Source organism: Halichoeres trimaculatus, unplaced genomic scaffold (assembly GCF_033239565.1).
Source record: "Halichoeres trimaculatus isolate MK-OKI-2021-1 unplaced genomic scaffold, fHalTri1.1 fHalTri1_scaffold_2, whole genome shotgun sequence".
In the NCBI taxonomy this organism is placed as follows: Eukaryota; Metazoa; Chordata; class Actinopteri; order Labriformes; family Labridae; genus Halichoeres; species Halichoeres trimaculatus.
This window is the reverse complement of record NW_027437180.1, coordinates 21,362,409-21,380,625: the sequence shown is the minus strand read 5'-3', so window position 1 is coordinate 21,380,625 and position 18,217 is coordinate 21,362,409. Positions and strand designations below refer to the sequence as shown.

The window sequence follows — 18,217 nt, the reverse complement described above, 5'->3', positions numbered from 1 at the left end:
CCGAACCAGAGTTGACTGCATAATAAAGGAATGCCACCTCAAGGACTAACCTGTGAAGCCAGTGTAAAAGGGCTTTATTTCTTGTATGAAAACAGGTCCCTTTTTTGGGTTTGTTACCTCTGCCAAAGAGGTTATGTTTTTGGAAGAGTTTGTCTGTTTGTTAGTCTGTGAACAACATAACACAAAAAGTAACAAACAGATCTTTAGGAAAGTTTCAGGAAATGTTCAAAATGTGGTAAGAGAGAAGTGATTAAATTTTGCTGATTTTGATCCGGGTCACCGTCCAGATCCAGGACTTTTTTAAAGGATTCTATATCATTGTAAGATAGGGCCAATTTCACCATATGTCTATATAACTCCACGATAAATGGTCGGATTGCTTTGCAAAACAATTCAAGACAAGGTCACGATAATTTCTGACAGATGTAAAAGTACGATCAAGATCCTGGCAAAGCCGAAATATGAAATATGTACTGGGTCATCATAATTTCCAACACTGTCAAGTAACAAATTATCGTACAAACCTGCAACTAACACCAAATTGTAGCAGACAGTCTGCTGAAAGGGAGTATAACATTAAAGTAGGACTAAAGTGTTGCATCACAATTACAATATGCTTTGTGGAGGTCTGCCCTCTTTGAGTGATCTTCTAGATGACACAAAGTGGGATGTTGTTTAATGTAATTGATGGGTGTTGAAGTATTTTCTGTTTTCATGTTTTGTAAGTTTCTGTTAAAATTACTATCAGGGAATACTTTTGCGAGGTGGTGTTTGGGAAACAGTTTTGTTACATTAAGGAAACCAGAGAGAGAGAGAGAGGCAGAGAGATGGAGACAGATTTAAAAGGAAGAGGGAGATTGTACAAAAACATCCTGGAGATGGTTTAATTCAATCTTTGTTGGGCCTTTAAAATAAATTCGGAGTGAATACATACAACATTTTCAGCAGAATGAAGCTGAATGGTGATACAGTGCTTTTCTAGCCTTTTCGTGACTCACAGAAAAGACGCTGCTCGTCTCACGCCCTCATTCAGGTCGCTTTCACACTGATAACAGACTGCTACATTTAAGGGGCCATCAGTCCTTGCTAGCAAGAACAGAGGTTACAGCACTGAACCAATCTGAAACAGTGTTTGGTGAGAATGCACTGTTTCACTGACAAGTAGACACCAAACAAGCATAAGAGATACTCTGGCTAAATGAGCACAGTCTGTCATTATCACCAAACCTCCACACTCACATGTCAATTATTTTCTGACGTTTCTGACAAGTTGTCAAAATCCAGATTACTTGACCCTGTCTACAAAGAAAACTTGAGATATGTGTTTATGAGACTCAAACGACTTTCTTGACTGCTAAGAATATCTTTGAAATGAGCTTTTTTTGTGTTGTAGAAGAATTGATGTATGTGTTTACTCTCTTGTTTAAATATGATCAATTTTCAATCAACTCTCAAGCAGGGGACAGCGAAATTGGCAGGTTTGTGGCCCTGAAGCCAAACGTAACAGTGACAGGTGTCAGTCTGTGATGTGGACCGTGTCTCTCATTCACCCACAGGAGTTGAAAGGCCAGATGTCTCAGCTCCGTCCCCTCCTGTCAGTGGTGGATCAGTATAGACTGGACCTGCAGACGCTGGCCACTCTACGAATGGAGCTCCTCAACCTGTCCGTCATGCTGGCGTCCATTCAGGAGGAGGTTGGAGCGTACGACTATGAAGAGCTTCAGCAGAGGGTCTTACTGCTGGAGACCAGGCTGCACAGTTGCATGAACAAACTGGGTATGTACTGGAGTGGGACACATACACAGAAAAGAAAAGAATGTGTGTTATTGAAATGGAAAATACAGGGGGTTTAAAGGGGCACTTACCAGATTACACACAAACAGGAATTGACTTGTTAGGAACTGTGAAAATGGTTGTATAATCCCTTTTGTGGCTCTAAAAGGGGCTTTGAAACTGGAATGGAGCCCTCAATTTAACAAAGAGAGGAAAAAGCATCATAATCCAGGGCTTTGAGAATGAAAAGTGTGGATGTGAACTGGGCAGGGTCTGTGTCACTGAATTTGAACAATGCATTGCAGGAACATTGCTCTGTAAGTCACAACTTTATTTAAGGAAACACCATCCTTTGGATCAGTAGGTTAGAAACCTCTGCCTTAATAACTTGGTTCAGTTGTTTTTGAAAGTTAAAAAAATAGAGATACAAGACTAACAACTAGGGATGGGTACCGAATTAGGTACTTTTATAGGTACCAACCGGAGTCTGTCAAAAGTACCAGGTACCGATTCACGTGAAACCAAAAGGTACCATGTTTAGGTACCTAAATGCATCTTTGTGACTGTGAGGGAGTGGAAGAGATGGAGATTTTCTATTCTGGACATGCACACAGCATTGCAAGTTTATGCAATGAGAAATAAATATGTCACATTGAAAAATTGTATATTAAACAAATTTATATATTTTTTACCACAAAAACACAAAAAAGTACCAAAAAAATACCAAAAACTAGTACCCTTGAGTGCTGGTACCGATTGCCTGGAGCCGGGCATTGGTACCATATCGTTTTGAATGTGAAAGGTACCCATCCCTACTAACAACGCAGACACAGTTTCAAGGGTAAGATGGAGTAAAACAACCAATGGAGTCAGAGGATCCACAGAATATGTTTGAATATGGAACTGTGAAAAAACAACAATTAAAAATTATTATTATTATTTTTGTGAGTAATGAAATATGCTGAATACAGGTCCATTTCTGAGCCCATTTACTTTTCTCTCTGCAACGAGCATCCATCATTTTTTTTATTCTTAGCTTCGTTATAAATGGTCGGAAACTTTTTGGCAACCCTGACAATCTTTTGAATAAGTTGAACTCACAAAATATAGACACATAGTTACTCCTTGCTTCTCCACTGATACCTTTCATATCACTGTAGCAGCGAGTTGACAGCAGCGCTTCTACAGATATCTTGTGTATTATACCATATCTGCCAGAATCTGACATGAGTGCACAGCAGTTTTCGAAGCCTCCTCGGCAATGAGTGCTGAATTCTGAATTTCTCCTGATATGTCTTAAAGCACCTGAAAACCACACAGTGGATACGTTGACATGGTTAAAAATATGATTATGAAACGTAGTTTAACGTAAAGAAAATTTGCTGATGCATATAATAAAGGTTGCGGTGAAAGGTTCATACTGCTTTAGTGGCTGTACACTAAATTTTACATCCAGCATTTGGCCTGAATCAGGCTGTAGGTTGTCTCCAGTCTTTGTGCTCAGCCAGCTCGTAGGCTGCTGGCTGTGGCTCCACATCCACCAGACACGTGTCAGAATGTTTTTGTCTAATCTAACACAGCACTTTAAAAGTGTGTGTGGGTTTTTTTTCTTCTCAAAATTCCCACATATTTCTTTCCGGGCAGTAAGCAAGGGGCTTTAACATGAGTGTGACAAGGTCATATGTGATGATAGAGAAGGAAACATTTTTTGTCCTCACATGAAATTGAGTCGCTGGGACACACTGAGCTGTGTGGATAGACAGCAGAGGAATGCCTACAGCAGCAGAAGTGCTTTTAGATTTTTTTTATGCCAACATTTTGATCGTACTTTGAAGTGAAAAATTGTCACTTTTAAAATCCATCATGCTGCTGTTAACCAAGCTGACCACAGCCTTTTGCAGTTGTCAGTGACACAAGCTATATTCCACTGAAGCACTTCAAGGACTCAGGCTTTAGCATTTTCAGATTTTTGTTCATGCAGATTCATTGAAAAGAAAAGGTTGATGATAAAAGTTTTTATATAAGGATTTTCTGGTCATGTCTCTCATGTTTGTTTTGTAATTTTATGTGACAGCTTTTATAATATGTGGATGAAATGAGTCAGACCCAGAGACAGGTGATGGCGGGTCATACATCAGCAGGGCTGGTGACCTCCCTGCTTTCCGTCACTAAACCCAAACCAAAATATAACACAAACTGTGGCTTCACAATTCAATCACTATAATTTGTCTGCAGTCAATATGTGTTATCTACATGATAGATTTTACACAACATTTTCTGTGTGTTTTGGTCGCAGGCTGTGGCCGGCTGACTTCAGTGAGCACCCCGATCACCGTGAGAGCCTCGGGGTCCCGCTTTGGTTCCTGGATGACTGATGCTATGATTCCTAGCTCTGACAGCAGGGTAGGTGCACCTTCTGTGTATGTGTGTGTATATGAGATGTGAAGCAGGTGTTATGAATGCGGTCATAACTTTACTAAGCTCCATATTTTTCTGTATAGACTTATTCTGTCTCCCTGCCTTACCTCTGTAATGACTCCTGCATGCACTCTGTCTGCACCCGCTACAGGCTTCACCCATTTCCCAAACACACACCACACACACTTACTATGTTCAGGGAGCGCACATTAAGCTAGTTGTCAAGGCGACTGTCTCCCAGTTGCCAGGTGTGATTTATATCGCCATGGTGACCCCTGGCTGTTGCCTATTAGAGCCGTTCCCTGGTGATGAGAAGGAGCTCTACACAGCAGCAGTATCCCAGTTATTACCGTCTGTTTCCCAGTTCCCACTGTGACTGTAGGTAAAGTTAAAACGCTGCAGCTCCCTCAGTCTGTTTGCTCCTCCATCCCGGGAAAAGACGCTTTTTGTGCCTCGATCATTTAACGCCGTGTGCTTAATGTTCCTCAATCTGGTTTTGACATTCCACAGCGCACAAATAGGGCAATTAATAGAAAATTCACTAAGTGTTCTTTCTGGAGATGTGTTATAAATAAGCCAGCGAAAGTACAAGAAGCAGCAATCAGCTGAAATCACTTTCATCCTGCTTCTCTTCAGGCTTGATGAAGCCCTGTGGAGCTCTCTGGTAAACAAACACAAATGTTTACATTCAGATTTTCCAGACGCTCAAGGTGTTTGTTTTTTTTTCCTTGGGGCTTGACTAATGTGTGGGATGCATTCCCGTCTCTATAAATGAATAATTTCTAGCGTTTGAATATTCATAATTTATTTTAAAAATTAACTTACATTGTTTACAGTAACTCATGAAAGTGTGAAGGAGATGGAGTGAACTTCCTCTCAATAATTGCCTCCCATTCATTGCTATGAAAGCTGTCGAGTGGACGCATTTGACACAAAAAGTCTCTGCAGGTTACCTCTGCAGCAGAACAAGAAATTCTGACAAGTGAGTCATGAGTCATAAATCATTAAGTGGTGCTTGTCATACAAAAAAATCATTCAGCATTATACAGACACACGCTCTAGTCCCCAAAACATTTTTCACTTTTTGTATCATTGCAAAGAGAAAGGCTGTAAAATTGTGAGTACACTTTCTGAATGTCACTGCGTTAAATACCATCTTCAAGAAAAAAACCAATAACCATTTTTAAATGAAAAAGGCCAAGCATTGAAAAACGTCCTCCTATCACACAAGTTAAGAACAACATCAGGGTGTAACTGGCACCTAAGCTACCAGTGTTAATTATTTTGGCAAACTGTGAATGTTCAGGCTGATATGATTTCTTTATTATATCAGAGACTAAAAAATCTCACTTGTTGAGGATTCACACATCATTGTGCCGTCTTCTAAGACAGTGGGTAGAAGAGTTTCAGTGCCCCGCATGTTATACATGATATTTTTATATTTGAGTCATATTTGTAAATCAACACCTACTGGGTTAGGTTCAGGGAGAAGTCAGGGCCCTGCATCACCCAAGCAAAATCACAGCGTCATTAAATCGCACTGGTGCTGTCAGGGGATTATAAAATAATCTTGTTAATTACAGTTTTTGTGATTAATTAACCAAAATAGATATTGAATATTTTTGTGAGATTCAGAACATCACAGGTAAACCTTGTAGTCTGTATTAACCTATTTGTAATCAGTTATATATGCATTCCCCTTTATTCTTTACCTCACTTTATAAGTGTTTATGCATAAACTATTGATCCCCCTTTGTCACTCAGTGCAGTGTGAGTCCTCTGTATGTGCTGGCTTTGGGTTTAAATGTTTTCATAGGTTTCTGCTTTTTAAGTGAGCCATGTGGAGGAAGGTTGTTGTTAAAGATTTGTTAAAACTATTGAAAAGATGTGATACCAAATGATGATCATAGGTCAATATAGGTCTGCAACTGTAGCAAACCCGTCTTGTAGAAGGGGTACTTTGCTTTCCCACTTTTTTAAACAGTAAATGAGTAATACTGGATGCTGGTGTCAACAAGTGCAAATTTTCAAACTGTTATATATCTGTCAAGGAAATCCTTGAATCTGTCTGTAAACTGCAAAAATAGTCAGTGCTACAACCAGCATGAGATCTTCAGGTCTTCTCAAGACTCAGTAAAATGATGAAGTCATCACATGACACCTTGGAGGGGCGGCCTCAAACACCAAGGTCTGCCCATATCTCTGTCCTCAGCAGGTCTCCAGAGGGCTGGCCAGTCAAAAGACAGGGGCTTTGTGGGCATGGAGCCTTAAAAAGACACCAGCTCCAGTAATGCCCAAGCAGCAACATCCGGTCTAAGAATATGAGACAATGCGGAAGTGTTAAAATCTGCTGTTTCTCGAGTGTTTGCTTGAGGCTGGCTGGAAGTACCAGAAGTCACATACACACCAAGCCAAAAAATCAATTTTCAAAGCAGAAATTAACCTATTTACAGCCTGGTTCAAAAAACGTCTCCATCTGAGTCGCCGATTTTACTATCAGCACACACTGTACAGGGGTGAATTTTTTTCTAACTCAGTCGTTCAGAGGATATTAAGATCGTGAGCTCGCACAATCAGAGGCACTGCTCAGGGTCACATGACCGACAGGCATCCTATAGCTGTACGCGAAGCCCTTGCCACTACCAATATGGCCGCTATAGCCGATGTGCTTCATTTTCCGTTCCAGAAACAGGCGGGTGGCATCAGCAAGACTACGTCCATGTTTTAAACAGTCTATGGTAATGCCCTATGGACAAAGACTGAAATCAGAGTTTTCTAAAACCGAGAAAAAATAGAGATACGATTTTTGAGCTGCAAATCATGTAGAGCCAAGAAGAGCAGTATAAAACTTAAAAAAGTACCCCTCTTTAACAGAACAGAAGCAGGTCTGTATAGAAAGGTACATTCACATTGCAGTCAATGCTTTAACAGTAAAGACTCAACAGAGGTCATCTGTGTCTGTTACTCTGCAGAGCATGTGTTCAGATTCAAACTGTGACAGCCACGACAAAGAGAGGAAAATTGTTAACCTAATTGCTTGTTACCAGAATGTTTTCTCAAATACTGTTGCTTGAGATAATAAAAAAGTGAGGCTGTGGCCTGTCTTCGTCATATTTAGCAGTGATATGATCAGTGTCGTATGACTTAAAGGTGCCATTAATCTGCCTTAAAGTGTTCAAGACGTGATTTTTCCTGAGATCAATCAACATTAATGTGCCACTTTGACAGTCTTGTCTTGCCAGCCTTTAATTGCTTTAGTGCTGCAGGTACCGGTGCAGGACCTAGACCCACGTGTCAAGTAAAGGGCCAGATTGCTTTAACCCTTTAACACAACTGGTTTAACAAAATCTCTGCTTTCTCTGATGTAGTTTGGACTCTTAATCATCATCCTGTAGAAAATGTGAATGACATCATCGCCTCATGAACATCCTGGTGTTCTTCTCTCTACTGATTAAAATCAAAACATTAAAATCTGTAAGCACTTCCTGCATGCATCCTCAGATAACCTTGGCAGCCTTTGATATTTCATAAGGTCAGGACTGCAAGGCTGTTGGTGGTATTATCTCCATCTGAAAGTCACGATGGACTTTAAATTTTACTCTGTTAAAGTCCAATAACTGCGATCACATAAATCCAACATTACATTAACAGGCTACAAGGCCTGCATTTTATTGTCTTAAGATTCAACACACTTCCACACGCTCAAACACACTTAGGAAAGCCATTCTCATACATCCTTTGGTATCCATGACTACAGAGTCCGCACAGGGTCCCAGTTTGGCATTTATGAATTCTTTATAAGCTCATCAATATGGGAATGTGTGCAAGTGTGCATGTTTCATACTTTACAGCCCCACACACACACGCGCGCAGTAACACACACCTGTCGCTCTATTTGAGAGCAGATGCTGAGGTGTGGATATCCCCTGATCTGTCAAGATGTCTCTGCTGAAAGTGTGAGAAGAAGCGAGAGAAACAGAGAGAGCAGAGACAGACTGAACAAGGCCTGCTGGTGAGGGGGTGGGAGGCTGAGAAACAAAATGGAAGAGGAGGTGGACAGGTAGAGGAAGAGTCAAGAGACGAGGAAGAAGGCCAAAAGAAGAGGAGTCAAGACAAAGGGGCTGGAAGGGATGAAAGAAACAGGGGACAAATGAAAACAAAAAGAGAGGACAAAGAGGTCAAGACAGGTAGGGAAGACATTAGAAATAAGTATTTTAAAAGTAATTAGTTGCTGTAATCTTCCACGCTGACCCTGAAGGGATTCAGTCAGAGCTTAAGTCCAAAGCTATGAAGGGACAAAGTCCAGGCAGTGTTGCTGTCCTGTGTAGTAATGTTTAGAGTTCAGCTGGAGATAAAACACAGCTGTGGTAGTCTGAGTCAGATAAACTGGGGTGGGAAGGTTCATCAGGTGTTCAGACTGAAAAAAGATTACACTGAATCCCAGGTGGTGGTGTTTTTGGTCAAAGCACTGCAAACAAACAAATAAAGAGGCAGAAACACTCAACATTGAAGAATTCTTCATACCCAGTAACTGTCCCTGATCTGAACCTAACTGCTGTATCTGCTCTCTCTTTCGGGCCCTGAATCTCCTGAAATAGTTAAGAAAATGTCAGGAGTTCATGTGTGAGGGGCTGTTTTTACTCTAATTATGCAGGTTGACATTTACCTGAAATCACCCATGACCTAGTGTCTTTTCAGTCCATATAACTTTTTCTGAAAGCTGCAACCACTGTAGCAAACAGACTGCCCAAAATATAGAAATAGTGACCTGAAAATCAATAGATCTTCACACAGAAAGAAGTGGATTATTCAAAAATTAGTGCTGAAGTGAAATGTGAAAAAACAGCACCCTGGGATGGAGCATAAGAAAACAGTGCAACAACATCTAAAATGAAAGCCTGGGTTCAAGCAACTGTTAAAATCTTCCTTCTCCATTTCTTGCAGGCTGTGTTTGTTGTGTAACCAGCGTCTGGAGCTAGTTTTCAAAAAGCAAACAGAGCAGTTGAATGTGAGAAGATTATAGTTGCCAGAAAACAAATAAACTGCTTTAAGGAGAATTAAGACGGGGGAAGCTTCATCAGATGAGCTGAAGCACAGAGGCGAGCGTGTTGATGTCTGAGAGCAATCAGTCGGTTTTATTGTCTTTGTGAACATCAAACCGAGTGGCAATCAAACATGGTGCCATTGATTTCTAAGAATCAACTCAATCAGCTATCTTTGACTCAGAGGCTCTAATTCAACAGAGGTTTCAGGTATTAGGAGCAGAAACAAACTCAAACTGTAGAAATGTTGTTGCCACTGCGGGAGAGATTTTCCTTTCCCTTGACCCACAAAAAAAAACCAGATATTTTTTTATCTGCTTTCTTTTTTCTTCTCTCGGTACTCTTTCTTCTTGCGGAGTGAATAACTGTGTTCTTCTTCACCAACAGTGATCGCTCTTGCCAGTGCTCCTTTGCTCTTTTCTTTCATCTGTTTCACCTCTCCTCCCTCTTTGGGTAATTAATCCTCCATGCTGTCAACGCTCAATTTTCCTCCCATCTCTTTTCTTTTTCCAGCTCTTTTTCTCTTCTCCTCATTCTGTCTTCAGACTTTTTATACCCATCACCATCGAGCAGGTTTTTACAAGTTGTGGTTAGCATGTAGTCGCTAATTAATGCTAACTCTGCGTGGGTTGAATCTAGATGTCCGGCTGAGTTGTATTAAAGCCTGTTTAATGGTTTGTATACACTGTGGGTGGATGCATTTATGACAACCTGATGATGAGTGAGGCTGAAGCAGCAGGAGCTACAGCATCCTGGCACACAAGGATTCATCTGTAAGATGTAGAAATAAGACAGCACCATTGTTGTGATGCAGTTTAAAGACAGTTATCTCTGGTACTGAAGAACTGTGAGGGAAGAAAAACAGTGGTGTAGTATGGATACATGTTATGTTTGGATCCTTTCTCAAAGAGAAACCATGCCCGTGTTTACAAGCTTTACCAGTCTTTGATGGATCAAATCCTTCAAGGATGATTATTGAAAATGTCAACCCTAACACCATCACGTCACAAGTTAGGCCTTGGTACCTGATATAAAAACTTCACAAAATACATTTTAGACTTAAAGCTCTTTGGACCAAATGTAATTTGGTTCGGACTCTGCAACATGAGTTATAGCTAAGCTGTGAGTTATACGTCACTAAAGCAGGTGCACTTCAGAGATAAATCACAGCATAACTTAAAGAAGGGCGAAGTCACACAAACCCTCCAGGTACATGTCATAAATTGCACAGAGCTATATTACTAACTGTAATGTTTACTGCCAGACAGCAATTTTTCTATTAAAGAACGAGGGTTGTGCTTTTTTTAAGGCTCGTGTCCCTGTGGAACCCCAGTGGTAGCTTCATATGATTTATAGCTCAAAAATATCTCTATTTTTCTCACACTGTTTTAGAAAACCCCTACGTCAGCCTCTCTCTGATACGCTTCGATTTAGCTGCCGTCTCTTCAAGAAGGCTCCTCGATCCAAAAACCCCTATGCATCTGATTGGCCTGTCCTCTGGAGGCCTATTAGGGGGGAAAACCTTAGTGGGAAGCCCCCAACATAACTGCTAGTTTGGAGATCCTTATGTGACGACATCATTATTTCAGCAAGTCTTGTGAAGATGTTTTGAACAGTATACAGACAGATTCAAGGATTTCTACATCATATGGTTATGTAGCACCTGTTACACACTTTCAGTTTCAACATCCAGCATTTTTTACTTTATTCCATGTTTTAAAACATGGGAAAGCACAATGCACTCTCTTTAACTGCATGCCATATTGAAACAATGTGACCATTCGGGACTTAATAAAATAGAATAGAATAGAATAGAATAGAGCTTTATTGTCATTGTAACAAGTACAACAAAATTGCAGTCACAGCAACAATCAAGAAAACAAAAGTAAGAAAGTGTATAGAAAGTGCAAAAAGGTCCATAAGAAAATAGATGATGACAGCTTGTCCATCATTCTCCAGTTCAGCCAGCCTCCACCTCCACAGGGTCCAGGACTGAGCTTCTTCAGTCATGCTCCATCTCTGTCTCCTAGATCCTGTCTGCTCACAGCAAGTGAAACTCTCCCAACGTGGCGTTGGTATTCCCACAGCTAGCTCATCCATCTTAGTGGAGATAGATCTTATGTTCTACATAACGATGGATGGAAGGACAGGTCCATGTCGTCACTTCTTAGCTCACACCTGAGAACCAGCCCATCGTCCTCACCTCCTTCTCCTCACCTTGTGGGAAGACATCAGGCCTTACACCAGTTAGCATTGACATGCTACAGGCTGCTAACAGCTGAGTTCATATGTAAACAATGCAGCCATGGTTACATGTAGGATCTCCAGACAAACACAGGAGAAAAAGTAGTAAAAATATCTCTGAAGCCACAAAAAGTTTGGTGTCCATGACCAACAAATGAGCCATACAAAGTAATGATCCACTGCAAATACAAAGATTACGAAAAAAAGAGACGAAAAAAATTACAAGAAACGGACAAAGAAGAGAGAATTGCTGCAAAAGGCAGCCATAGCCAACAGGGCGGTGCCTAGCAACCATTAATGTTAATGGTTGATTAATGTTAATTAACCATTAATGTGAAGTTTTTTCATCTTAAATTGACTTTGATGTGCTAGAATGTTAAACAGATAATGCCAGAAAGGAAACAAAATCCAAATTTAATCATGACTCTGGGACGCTATCTTTCGCTCCTTCCAGAAATGAAATGAGGCTGATTTTATTATTGACAGCTTTGCCTTTTTCCCCAAATTCTTAAGACTCCAACCAACTTTTAACCATAAAACCAACAACAAAAATGAGACGACAGAAATAAATGCAAAAGTCACATATAATACAATAACATAAAATGCACATACCTTGGCTACCATATTAACCCCTGAGGAATGAGGACACCAGTCAAAAAAACAAAGAAAAGAATAGAAAAGAAAAGAAAAGAAAAAAACCTACCTATAAATTGCGCTCCCAAAAATGTGCTGGAACAGAAAAACACAACACACACTTGGTTCCTCTTCTGGTGTACATTAACTTAGATCTAATAAAAGATATTTATGCAGTTAATAGCAAAAAAGAACTTAAATCAAATTGAATACACAAAATAACAAATTTTGGCAGCTAAAACTATATGTGAGCAATGATCGTCACTTTTCATACAACCAAGTAAAGGAATGCCTCCAGTTTTCAGGGGCAGCCAATATAGAGACAGCTATAAGTGTGAACTCATGTCCTGACATAACCATTGAGTGTCCGTTTAGCAACCTAATGGGGCCCTGTTGGCCTGTGGTTTAAGTCTGGGCCCCACATACAGAAGGTTAAGTTCTCAGTGCAGTTGCCATTTGTTGCATTTGTTCCCTCCAACCTCTGCTCCCCACATTTCCCATCTTTCTTCAGAGGTTCTTCATCGCTCAAAATGCTTAAATTTGATCTGTGAGAGAGTAGTATCATGACATTACATTAAAAGGGTTGCATAATCACTGGCTGTGCCTCAGTGAAAATAATAGTTTATGATTGTTTGCCATCAGACGATGATTGGCTTGATGTTCAGCTGCATGTCTGTGTGTTTAGTATACAAGACACAGGATCCCAAGCTGGCGTAAGAGCATCGACAGCAATGTATGTATAGATGGGATTTGTAATGATGAGCAGTTGGACTCTAAATACAGAAAGCTTCACCTATCAGTGTGTGAGTGTGTGGAGAGGTGAACATGTTACATGTGGCGTTGAAGTGCTTTGCGTGGTTTATACACAAGACCTGTGTATGTACATTTATTCCACTGTTTTATTCAGCCTTCCAGAGCCAACTGTTGCATTAATGCAAGACGGACACCTTTACTTCTTTTTCTGACTCAAGAAAAGCTTAATTTAAAAATCCCACTCCTCGAAACCTCTTGGGTGTGAAACATCTCTTTTAGCAGAACTGCATGAACATCGACTGTGCTGTATGTTTTTTGAATCTAACCTTGAGAAGCCTGTTGTGCATTGTTCCAGTTGCTAGGCTATATGTGGAGACAACTGCTGCTCTGGTGAAAAGTCCCTCTGCTTGAATAATAAAAAACAGACCAGCACAACTCACCCTTAAGAAGCTTAAAGAGGGAGTATTGTGAAATTTCATATTTTAATCATTGATATAAAGTAACATTACTGGTTGCCCATGCTAAATGTGTGGAGATTATGTGCAAACTGCTACAAATGTATCTATTGCAGAAACCCCTGAATCTGTCTGTAAACTGAGGGAACAGGATTTGAGGAGCCGGCATCTTTAAAGAGACAGCAGTAAAAACAAAGTGTTACAGATGGATGATGAAATAAGGGTTTTCTAAAACACCAGTGTGAGAAAAACAGGAATTTTTAGAGCTGTGAAGCTACTACAGTGGTACCAGAGGGACAGTATATAGCCTTAAAAGAGTACTTACCCCTCTTTAAGTGTGGTATCCAGTCTAAAGTGCGAGCCAGTTTTAAGAAGAGAGATAATTAAATTAAAAAAAAAAAATTAAAAAAAAAACAGAAAAAGCTTATGAAGAAGTATCAGATTGCTTATTGGATGATTGATTTCAGTACACTGTTTCTCCATCTCTCTTCATCAGGTGTGGTCCATGGACGGCTACTACAAGGGCAGGCGTGTGCTGGAGTACAGAACCATGGGAGATTTCACAAAGGGGCAGAACTTTGTGCAGCATCTATTACCTCACCCCTGGGCAGGAACCGGTCATGTGGTTTACAACGGATCCCTGTACTACAACAAACACCAGAGCAACATCCTGGTAAGAGACGGCGTGGTATAGAAGCACAGGAGAAGTCTGATAATCAGATGAACAGATTGACAGATGGATGTCTGTGCTTGTTTTAGGTTCAGTACCATTTTCGCTCTCGCAGCGTTTTGCTGCAGCGCAGTCTGAGTGGAGCCGGGTACAACAACACGTTTCCCTACAGCTGGGGAGGATCGTCTGACATCGACCTCATGGCTGATGAGATGGGACTGTGGGCTGTCTACACCTCCATCCCAAACGCTGGAAACATAATGGTGCAGGCTTTTTCTCACATCTCTTTGGTTTTTTTGTTCTCCTTTTTTTTTTTTAGCACAAATTGAAACTGTGCACACAAACAAATGGATGGAAACATGTTTAAAGCTGAGAAACTTTAATGAGGCACAGCACCAGAGAGCTGGCAGACAACGGTTTGATGATGGCTCTGTTTCAGAAAGAGCATTTCTCTTCTGCAAGAGCTTGTTATTTCTATTCTGTCCTGTATGCCAATAGAGATACATCTGTAGTTATCGAAAAGTTTTATTAAATAAGAAATTGGGGAATATCTTTATTTTGTTTTCTCTGGCAGATGCATTGAGTTGCACAACATCACGAAGATACATTTGACAGCTGATTAGATGATGCGTGTTAAAAATGATATCAGTATAGCTCAAGTTGTCTATGTGAGCAAGCTAGCCCATTTATGGTGTAACAATGAAACTGTGTTGGGATTTCAACATTTGAAGTAGTTAAATCTTAAAGGCACCATGAGGAGGATCTGTTTGAATTGGATTGCAGCAACTTTTTAGCCCGGAGTCGTGCGCACACTGTCGTCAAGATGTGACTCTAACAAGGAATGTGTTTGTTTAGGAAATGAATGGAGAGCCTATCTTCTTTTTAGCTCTACTTTTCTTTATTCAAAACCACTTTTTACTGGAGGTAAGGTATTAATCAACAGTAGTAGCGCTACGTTTGAAACGTGACAACAAGCAAACTTTGTGCATTCGTTATGTAGTTCAGTAGCTGTCTATCTTCATCTGCTGGCAGCCTGGTGCTCTAAGACATGTCTGTAATGTGTAACATAAGTGAATCCTGGCTATGTCCTGCCAGTGCTTGTCTACCAGGCAGAGCTTATGTAACCTCATCCTTCATTTCATTAATAAACTCTCTTTTATTGAACGCTGCAGAATAACTGCTGCATGTGGGTTGGGATAGACATTAAAGGGATAGTTCAGTTTTTTTTTAAGTGGGGCTGTATGAGCTCTATGTGACCACTAAGGACATTAGATACAGTAGAAAGTTGTCTCCTCTCCCTCAGTAAGACACAAACTGTAATCAATGGTGACGAGGAAATAGACGCTAACAGGGACAGACGGTACCAAATTCAAAGGCTATTTTCTCTGCCTACAAGAACTAAAATCAAAAAGTAATACCACAGTTTAAGAGTACGGTACATAAAATATTTTTTAAGTGCATTAAGTCTTCGGAAATATAAACATTTATTTGGACCTAACTAACTGGTCATGTGTCCTTGCGTGCAGCGCTAGTGCGCTCCGTCCTCCCTCCTCCTTTCAGCTGTAGGGAAAGTAAACAAGCTGTGCTTCGAGCGCTGGTTTTAGCCTCGTGTAAGTTTGATCAAGTATTGTAATTCTTTTGTTTGTACTCTAAGGATTGTGAGGCAGCATAGGAAATTCAAAATGAGTGACTATGACAATGAAGTTCCATTCACTTTGAAACCAAAAGGATACCTGCATGAACCGAAGTAGCAACACAGAAGAAGAGCTGTTACAGATGGAGACTGAAAGGAATACAGAGGAGACATCCACGGACACTGGACATCGAGGTGCTGAGTGTTACTGCTGCCACGACTGTTGTTTTTGTTGTTGCTGTTACAGGACACTCCAGAATTCAGAAGAGCAGGGAAATCTGTGTGATGAGTTATACAGACGGCTCGAGCCAGCAGTGTCCTCAGACAAATCCTGAAGAGTGTCTGTAACCGAGTTCCACTCGTGACAGCTGTAACACTCAGTATCCGTGGGAATTGAGTCACAGCTCAGACATTTACACAACTGAGTATTTCCGACTCTGTCTTGATGTCCAGTGTCCGTGGATGTCTCCTCTGTATTCCTTTCAGTCTCCATCTGTAACAGCTCCTCTTCTGTGTAGCTACTCCGGTTCATACAGGTATCCTTTTGTTTCCAAAGTGAATGTAACTTCATCGTCGCTGTCATAGTCACTCATTTTGAATTTCCTACGCTGCCTCACAATCCTTTAGAGTACAAAGAAAGAATTACGATACTTGATCAAACTTACACGAGGCTAAAACCAGCGCTCGAAGCACAGCTTGTTTACTTTCCCTACAGCTGAAAGGAGGAGGGGGGACGGAGCGCACTAGCGCTGCGCATAAGGACACATGACCAGTTAGTTAGGTCCAAATAAATGTTTATATTTCCGAAGACTTAATGCACTTAAAAAATATTTTATGTACCGTACTCTTAAACTGTGGTATTACTTTTTGATTTTAGCTCTTGTAGGCAGAGAAAATAGCCTTTGAATTTGGTACCGTCTGTCCCTGTTAGCTCTATTTCCTCGTCACCATCGATTACAATCTGTGTCTTACTGAGGGAGAGGAGACAACTTTCTACTGTATCTAATGTCCTTAGTGGTCACATAGAGCTCATACAACCCCACTTCAAAAAAACTGAACTATCCCTTTAATACAAACAATTAAGCCAGTGTTTTTAGCCTTTAGCTCGGGCTGTATCACTCTCTCGTTCATCTTTCTTCTTCTCTTCTGTCCTTTTGCTGTCTGACTGTTAGGCTCCTGTGTCCACCATCACTACACAGTTGTTTGAAGAAATCGTTTTCAGCAGAGAGAAAAACAGATCTCTCTTCTCACCACTAGACTTCGTCAATTGGCAAAGTGTTGTCATAAGCTGCGTTTCCATTACACTTTTTCGTAAAATAAAAGTGATATTTCTGAAGTTTCGATAAATAACAATTTCGCCTAGCCAGTGTTTCCATTACAACCAGAATTGCACACAACTTGAGTAAAATAAAACATAATGTTGCACTCATGATGATGCAGATTCTTGAACATTAGTGTTTTTATTCACTGCTTAAACTGTCGGCCATGAAACGAACTCAAAACAGGCACAAAACAAAACGCTGAATGAAGATCATCATCTCCAGCTCACATACTGTCACTCACGCTCACAGACCTCCACCCCTCCTTCCTGCTGCTCTCTGGTCCGCTTACAACCATCCTGCCAGAGTCCGTTTGTGTGGCAGTGGACACCTATATGTCAGTGAGGGAGGTGCGTTGTCATGACAACGTGACATTTTTGCAAAAAAAGGTGTTTCCATTGCACTTTTGCAAGAAACTTCAATATGGAAATTTCTGAAAAACTACCTCATGAGAGAGTAAAAACTTTTAATCGAAATTTGAGAGGTTTTTCAAAAATGTGGTGTTTCCATTACCGTTTTTCATTGCGATTTTTACATTTTGCGCAATTCTAGGTGTAATGGAAACACAGCTATTGAGACTTTGACGTGCTGTAAATCAATCTGGTCCTGCTCAACCCAACCAGGAAGCTAAGAAGTTTAGGAAAAACCTATTTGCGCTGATAATCTCATATCTAGATGTGGATTACAATCGGGCATATAATTAGAGGGGAGACTTTTTAAAAATCCCTTAGAAACTCCTCACAGCCCCTTTAAACAGGAATAGATTACAAAAACTGATTGTGCTGGATTTTTTTGCAAAAAATGTCTTTTACACTTATTATTAGCCAAAATCGTATGACAAGTCCAGAAAATGTCTAAATTCAAGATATTGAAAAGAGAAAAATGAAGCCTGAATTAAAACAACGAAACATTAAAACTTAAAACAAAACTGCCAATGGAATAATAAAAAAAGTAAAAAATATATATAAATTTAAAAACAAATACTGGTTTGTCAAGTTTCCAGAAATAAGAATAATGTCTTAATACGCGTGTTTTTTAAACTAAAGCGATGAACTCTGAACTTAAAGCTTTGCAATTATCCTTATCTCATAATTTTGAACACTTTCAGTGAATATATCGCACGCCTGCTCTTTCTATCTTGGAGGACAGCTTTGGTATAACAGACATACTTTCACATAGTTTAAATGCAGCCTGATGGGGCTGAAGATAATTATCGGTTAGTCTAAGATTAATTGGTGCCAATGCAGTGGTGTAAAAAACTGCACTCTGAGTTTATT

General features: G+C 40.3%; 1 protein-coding gene across 1 annotated transcript in view; it reads left to right on the top strand.

Annotated features, from left to right (window-relative positions):
• Window positions 1-18,217, top strand: part of LOC141787124 (noelin-2-like) — a 44,121-nt gene that overhangs the window by 24,931 nt on the left and 973 nt on the right. The window contains exons 4-7 of the mRNA XM_074665383.1: window positions 1,557-1,776; window positions 4,070-4,176; window positions 13,815-13,991; window positions 14,078-14,251. Coding sequence (XP_074521484.1) covers window positions 1,557-1,776; window positions 4,070-4,176; window positions 13,815-13,991; window positions 14,078-14,251 — 678 coding nt within the window. The remainder of the gene's footprint in view (window positions 1-1,556; window positions 1,777-4,069; window positions 4,177-13,814; window positions 13,992-14,077; window positions 14,252-18,217) is intronic.